We start from the raw sequence: 7,714 nt of genomic DNA on the forward strand, positions 1-7,714 counted from the left end.
CAAGACACTTAATGGCAATTGCTCCAACCCAGTGGTCACTAATGGCTTGTCTAAATTATCAGCCATACATAAAAATGAAAAAAAATATCCAAAAAAAATAATCACCCACAAAGTAACATACTTGGTAACTCGTAAGCTGGCGCGAGGTGTACACCCGTGTTATAACGACTGTCGTTTTCCGGCCACGCGAGGATAAAGTAAGTTACATTCATTCATTCAAACTCATGTAAGTCTTTGGGCAAAACACTTAAGAAAATTTCTCCAACTCAGTAATTCCTTGTGGTCTGTTTAAATTGTAAGCCATACAAAAAGTTCCATAAAAAACAATTACCTACAAAGCTACACATTTGGTAACTTGTAAGCTGGCATGAGATATATGAAACAAAAACACCCGTATTATAACAACTTTCATTGCCTCGCCAAGGATAAATAAGTTCTACTTATTCAAGAGATAAATCCAAGTTATATAAACCTCACCCTTATATTCCAGCTTCACATGCAATCCTGGTTTCATGTTACAAGGCCCCCCCACATCTACATGTGTGGATGATAATAATGGTGATATCTCAGCTGTGTGGGACCAACCTCCCCCCATATGCCAAGGTATTTCACTGTGGTGGATTGCATTTAAAAACCAACACAGGCTTTTTCAGAGATTGCTAAAATAAATTTCAATGTTAAAAACATAGACCTTAATTTTTTATATGTAACATAAATACCAAGATATATCTGATCCCCTATGTGGCAAACTATGCTATGTTGAAATTAATCACACATTTTAAGATGCATTTTACAAGTTATTGTGTTAGAGACCATGCCCCTTATGCTGGCTTGCCAGGTAATCTGGAATGTGGTTCAGAGTTGGCTAACTATACCAGAACCCCGGGCACTTCAACACGGCACCCATGGCTTAAATAAATATATTTTACTTACATTAAAACTTTCAGCTTCCACTTGCCCTCCTGTCCTCTCCCCCCCAAACAATGGTGTGATGTCATGTAACAATGGCAATAACGTTGGCAGCGTGTGTTCGTTCACCTGTGACATGGGTCATGTGATCAACGGGTCCCCGAGGTCAGTTTGTAACTATGGGGTTGGTATCGTTGGGGAATGGAGCTCACCAGCGCCACTGTGTGACGGTAAGTGCAAGTAGTTTAAATTATCAAAAAAAAAAAATATCTCACAAAAAAATGCAAAACATGATTGAATCTCAAAAGGTACAGTCCGTGTCAAAATGTACAGCCAGAAGCGTTTAAACTAAATAATGAAACGTAATACAGTTACATTCCTCTCAACCATACGGTAAACAATTAACAAAAATGACAATCAGCCACAAAGTTACATAACTAATGTGTAAAATACAATCTCACCTATTACTATCTTATACCAGTCATTACTTATGCCAAAGGGGGTAGCACACCTGCCTCAAAGGTTGCGGGTTCAAGGCTGGACGTGGGCGTTTACCAACATCTGGTTATATGTGTTATAATATTAAAACACCTATTTTTTAACAACTGACGTTACCCCACCCCGCTATGATAAATAAATTACATTAGTTCATATTAATAATTTAACTTGCTTGTTCATGTTACAGCACTCAGTTGCATAAACAGCTTAATAGCTCCCCCTAATGGCTCAATGAGTTGCACAAATGGTCAGCTAGTGGGCAGTGAGTGCTCATTCTCCTGCATAGATGGTTACAGCTTGATTGGCTCACCTATGTTGACTTGCGTTTCGAACCCAAGTGATGAAACGGATTGGAATGGGAGTCAACCTAGATGTCAATTCGATGCTCGTAAGTTTTGTATACATGAAACCTTCAATACTCTGTATATATGGTATCTTCAATATTCCATATACATATATGGTATATATGGTATCTTAAATAATCATGATTGCCAAAGTACGACAGTTTTTGTAAGCATCGGCACAAACAGGGCGAGGTTTAAAGCCTGTGGCCTCTTTCCGGTAATACAATAACCCAGATATGATATATTGTTCAACTTTATAGTTATGTTTCTGTAAGAAATAAAAGGCCATGAGCAGGATCTGCTAACCCCACCCTTAATAAACACTATGTTAAAATACTATCTACTGTTACCTACATACTTTATGCAGATACCCTTTATACTTTGGGCTGAAACAGGCCAATACAAATATTTAAGATGATCCGTTTTTATCCAAAATCTTTCATATTTCTCCAACAGCAATAACGTGTGAACCCGTTCATGTGGAACCAAGTCACGGCTCAGTGATTTGCACCAACACCAACATGGTTGACAGTTCATGTAGTTTCGCTTGCAACGAGGGATATGCGTTGATTGGTGAACCAATATCTGTATGTGTGGGGGGACCATTGGTAGCATCATGGAGCTCAGAGTCTCAGCGCTGTGAACGTAAGTAAATATGTTAGCTAATATGATAACTAACTGAATTTGTTAACTTAGTGAATGTGTTAAGTTGAATGAATAAAACTTACTTTATCCTCGCATGGCTGAAAACAACAGCATTATAACACGGTGTTCAAACACTTTGTGCCAGCTTACGAGTTACAATGTATGTTACTTTGTGGATGATGAAGTTATTAACTTGCTTGGGTAGACCTTGAACCTTATACCAATACTTTTATGTAATATGAAATTAAAATTAAACTGCTTTAGAAAACCATATGCTTTCCAATAGCTAATGTACTTTTCTGTTGCATTATGTAACACCACTTAAAAGCTTAGATTTGACACCTTATATACCACTCACATCCACAGCTATAACTTGTGAGCCCATCCAAGTGAACCCAACCAATGGTAGAGTCACATGCAGCAACATAAACAACTTGCACAGTATATGTAGCTTTGTATGCGACGATGATTATCAACTTATCGGTGCAACTACTGTGGTATGTAACGACGATGGAGATAGAGATGAACTTGGCGTTTGGAGTACAAACCCGCCTTCCTGTGCAAGTGAGTTGTTTAGGGTGGATTAATTAAATATGCTACTATAGAACCTTATCTATATAGAGTATATACGTGTATAAAAAAATGAATGTTAATTCTTCTCGTATACACCATGTGTGGCCAAACTTAATGAATGTAACTTTTTATACAACTTATTTATCTGTATTTGGTAAAAGACAATAACATATGACAAAATTAGAAATTATTTTACCTTTACTAGTACATAACACATATTCAATTTACTTTTCTTTGCTATTTCAATTAACCTGATCCTAATTACTGAATTAAAAAATAAATAAAATTTATGTTAAGTTATAATAAACATTACCTTACTTTGCTTAGGAAAAATGTGCAGCGAGGCCCCTCCAGCCCCATCTAATGGTTTCCGTGTCTGTAGCGATGGTAATTATATAAGATCTCAATGTGAATACGGATGTACGGGTGATTACTACAGAAGGGTCGGACCTCTATATTCAACATGCATGGAAAATATTAATGGGAGTTTAAGCTTTGATAATGAGGCTCCAGTTTGTGAACGTAAGTTGGGGGTTATGGGTTGTATGGGTGGAAGTTTTTTACATACATGGTTGCCACTCCTATGCCCACAGTCGAGTGGCTGAACCTATTGCAGTGTGTGGATAAGCAGAATTTTGGTTGGTTTGGTCATTTATATCCTTGTGGTTGGGAACTTGAGTGACTTATCCATGGTTGCCACTCCCATGCCCACTGTTAAGTTGCTAAAGCTAATGCAGTGTGTGGATAAGCTGACATAGGCATTAACCATCTAAAATACACAGCTTTCAAAAGTTTTAAAAGTAAATGTAGATTGTATACTTTTAGAATTAACTATTTAGACACAAGTATTCAAAACATATCCTCACATTATCCATCAATATATATATATAACATGATCATACACTTTCTACAGTAAACCAATGTCGTAAGATAGTTCGAATTCAACATGGAAACTTCCAATGTACAAACCAGAACCAAGTGACATCTCAGTGTTCATACCAGTGTGACGCATCACAAGGATATACTTTGTTCCCAAGGAATTTCACTCATAACACTTGTCTTAACGATACAACATGGAGTCTTCCAAGACCATGCTGTGCCAGTAAGCCTTTTTGTATATACCATATTACCTTAACATTTTATTCTATATGGGTAATGTACTATGACATAGCATGCAGTGGATCATGACCCTCATGGGGTTCAGGCTAGAGTTGCTGTATTATCCCCACCAATATATAAATATTAAATATATATTTTTTCACATCCCTTACCATGTATGGTGGCAAGTTTTCTTCCATACATATATTATCATAACCATTATGACATCATCAACCACATTGTTACACCACAGGAAGTTGTCCACCGTACGCAGTAATGGATCTGGTTATTGTGATGGATTCGTCATCTTCTATTCGACCAAACAACTGGAGAAAGATGACAAAGTTTACAAGAGATCTTATTAGGTAAGTTGTATGTGTACATAAAGTAACATGAACTTTATTTATCTCTTCGAATACCATAGCAAAAAAAAACAGGGAAGAAAGCAGCAAAATGACAGTTGTAACAGACTATGGGTAAAACGTAAAAACCACTGTAAAAGTGGCCGAAAAAAGTGCTTACCTGCTTTGTACGATCTCCCTTGCAGTATATGTGCCATTAATTTAAAGTTATTTCTTTACAGCATGTTTGAAATTTCACCAAACGTAACTCAAGTGTCCGTGTTTCGATACAACAAGAACGTCGACAAAAACACCCAGATTCTACTCAAGGACCATCCTAATAGTAAAGAAGAATTACTGCAAGCATTCGATAGAATTCCGTATAATGGAAGTGGTAAGTTGGAATATACTTCGTTGGGAATAAATGTAGCCTTTTTTATCTTAATGGTAAATTTGTTTCGGGGGTATGAACAAAGTACAAAATACCGAGAGTAGAAAGTTGGCACTCAAGAATGCTTTTTCAAATAGAAAATAAAACAGTTATTTTAAAATAAACATGTCTACCAAACAGAGTAAGAGTCCTACGACTAGACAGCTAACATCGTAATAAAACACGCGTAACGTTTACTTTAGAAATTTAGAATGACTGTGTAGTTTACATTCGCTATAGGGGATTTTCCCACAGTTAAAGAACCGCTGAACCGCACACACAGCTCTCTGTTGGGCGCGGTTTCTATTCTGTATGGGTAAGGTCCTAGCGTGACATGTCAGGAATTGAGGCCAGGTTTGGCCCTTTACCACAACATTGTATATGTACAATCACGGATATCTCTAGTAGGCTGTGGCACAATCTATTCTATAGGCTAGAATCGGCCCATTACGTTTACAAGACTAACTCAACGTAACTCGCATAGGAGAAAATCCCTTACATAGTTGGGATTAATTAATAAAAGAGAATTTGACTATTGCATAATAATATTACAGGAACACAAACCGGCAAGGCATTGAAACATGTACATGACGTCATACTTGCGGAAGGGAACGGGAACAGACATGGGGTTCGTGACGTAGTTGTGACGATTACAGACGGCAAAGCTGCAGATAATGTGACGCAACATTCGTTGGATATTAGAGGGACAGGAGCATTGGTGAGTTGTGTGGCTTAACTATGGAATTCCGGGTTCGAGGCTCGGTGCGAACACTATTGTAGACGCGTGTGTAAAACACTAAACAAAAAAGTAACAATCCACTAAGTTACATATACGTGGTAAATCGTAAGCGAGCACGAGGTGTATGAAACAGAACACCCATGTTATAACGACCATCGTTGCCCAACCACACGAGGATTAATAAGTTACATTCATTTATTCGTTCTGAAGTTTTCCGCTACTTACGCGATGATAAATGAGTTGGATTTATTCATTCATTCTTTCATCCTTAATCTACAGACATACGCCATCGGTATCCGCACTCCGGGTAGACGAGGTCCAGATAGAGCTGAGTTGGGAGTTATCGCAGGATCCGAGAAGAACTTATTCCTTCTTACATCTGGTTTCGAAGGTTTTAACGAAGTATTCGCGCGCCAACTTTCATCCGAGATTTGTGGAGATCCTTGCGGCCAAGAAGCCGACGCGCATCCATTGTTTCATTAATTAATACGTCATAATAGAACAAACACATGTTAGGAACACTCGAACGTAAAACACAATGCACTTCTATTTGTGTGTTTTGGGTATAATCTATTACATTGAACGCATGCGTTAACGCAGCGCAATGTAGGTATTTATGTGTGTGTTTAACTTATGACGCTGAACGCATGCGTGTTGGGCGTCTAAGTTATTACTTTGTTTGTATGTCATGCTTTTGAACATACGCCTTTCCTTGTCGTCTTGCCATTTGTTTTACGCACAGCCAGTGGAATTTTGTAGCTGTACTATTTATATTGTGTTGGAAATAAAATCTGTGAAAACAAAACGTGTTAGGTGTCATGTTTGTTTCCATCGGTGGATTAAAATAATCCCAGTGAAAAAATATTGTGCCGCTAGGTGGCGATCTGGGTTTACTGAGGAATGTAACTTATTTTGTCCACCATGTGTGTAATGTTAAGAATACACCCATGTTATAACTCAACAGTGAGCATGAGGTGTATGAATACACCATGTGTGTCTGGTGTATAAGAAGACACCTACGTTATAACTGGATAGTGAGCATGAGGTGTGTGAATACACCATGTGTGTCTGGTGTATAGGAAGACACCCATGTTATAACTCGGCAGTGAGCATAAGGTGTATGAATACACCATGTGTGTCTGGTGTATAAAATGCCACCCATGTTATAACTTGACAGTGGAAATGAAAGTTTATGAATACACCACCATCGTCATGTTATTCCAATCCAAATGCACGCGATTCTCCCTCAGGCATCCGGCAGCTTTCGGGCGAAATTAATGTAAATTTAAACCTATATTTACGCGCAAGACAATCTTCGGCTTATGTGGTTTTACAAACCAATCTGTTTCCGCTAAGGATTACAAGGAAATCAATCAGAGCGTGATTTTCTCCGTTTAGTCAGTAAGACTGATGGCATAAGGGGAACGCTGTACAAGGGTGTTACCGTTTAATCGTTATAAATCTGCCCTGAGCCAAACCGGTTCTTCGTCAAAACGCGGATTACTTTATACATAGTTTTTATATAAAGGTCACGGGGACAAAATAGACAACGGTAAATATTCAAGTGTAAAACGTTTCATACAAGTTTGAAATAAATAGATTTACAGAAATATTAAATTGGAATTGGTCGAACACGACAGCAATGATGAAATTGCTTAGCTAACAGGCTAAAACATTTTTTGTGCAATTAGAAGAACCGTGTGGATTTGGAAATATATTGTATAGGGTGGGACGAGATGGGACACTTTTAACACATAATATACAAATATTCTGATTAAGGTTTAAACAATAACAAAGGTCTATAGAAGTCGCGAGGATACGGTTTCATAATTCGTTGAATGTTCTTTGTTTACTTCCAAATGAAACGAGAAAATGGAATGAAAAGGTGTCCCATCTTTCCCCACTCTACTATTTGATTCGTTAAATGAGCGAATGTTAATCATGTTAGACATCATTCTATAAAAAAGTGAAATATAACCCTACAAACATCATAAGCTTTATGCTTAAACATCATAATTTCTAATTTACTTCTACATTCCGCGGATCACCCTAATTATAAGCTATGATTGGAGTAAATTCGAACAAAATAATATAATAAGAATAATCACCCACAAAGTAACTTACTTGGTAACTCATA

General features: G+C 37.6%; 1 protein-coding gene and 1 long non-coding RNA gene across 2 annotated transcripts in view; one reads left to right on the top strand and one right to left on the bottom strand.

Annotated features, from left to right (window-relative positions):
* The window catches only part of LOC113474857, a 10,895-nt gene extending 9,873 nt beyond the window's left edge, over window positions 1–1,022 (bottom strand). The window contains exons 1-2 of the long non-coding RNA XR_003396565.1: window positions 934–1,022; window positions 478–659 (exon numbers count right to left, since the gene is read on the bottom strand). This is a non-coding gene — a long non-coding RNA (uncharacterized LOC113474857). The remainder of the gene's footprint in view (window positions 1–477; window positions 660–933) is intronic.
* The window catches only part of LOC100180553 (P-selectin), a 10,899-nt gene extending 4,514 nt beyond the window's left edge, over window positions 1–6,385 (top strand). Inside the window, exons 9-19 of the mRNA XM_002125729.5 lie at window positions 491–603; window positions 948–1,139; window positions 1,595–1,795; window positions 2,208–2,396; window positions 2,763–2,960; window positions 3,297–3,491; window positions 3,883–4,071; window positions 4,321–4,432; window positions 4,651–4,802; window positions 5,393–5,556; window positions 5,857–6,385. Coding sequence (XP_002125765.3) covers window positions 491–603; window positions 948–1,139; window positions 1,595–1,795; window positions 2,208–2,396; window positions 2,763–2,960; window positions 3,297–3,491; window positions 3,883–4,071; window positions 4,321–4,432; window positions 4,651–4,802; window positions 5,393–5,556; window positions 5,857–6,060 — 1,909 coding nt within the window. The 3' untranslated portion in view covers window positions 6,061–6,385. The remainder of the gene's footprint in view (window positions 1–490; window positions 604–947; window positions 1,140–1,594; window positions 1,796–2,207; window positions 2,397–2,762; window positions 2,961–3,296; window positions 3,492–3,882; window positions 4,072–4,320; window positions 4,433–4,650; window positions 4,803–5,392; window positions 5,557–5,856) is intronic.
* The last annotated feature ends 1,329 nt before the right edge of the window (window positions 6,386–7,714 follow it).

The sequence above is a fragment of the Ciona intestinalis genome, chromosome 14 (genome assembly GCF_000224145.3).
Source record: "Ciona intestinalis chromosome 14, KH, whole genome shotgun sequence".
NCBI classification, from domain to species: domain Eukaryota; kingdom Metazoa; phylum Chordata; class Ascidiacea; order Phlebobranchia; family Cionidae; genus Ciona; species Ciona intestinalis.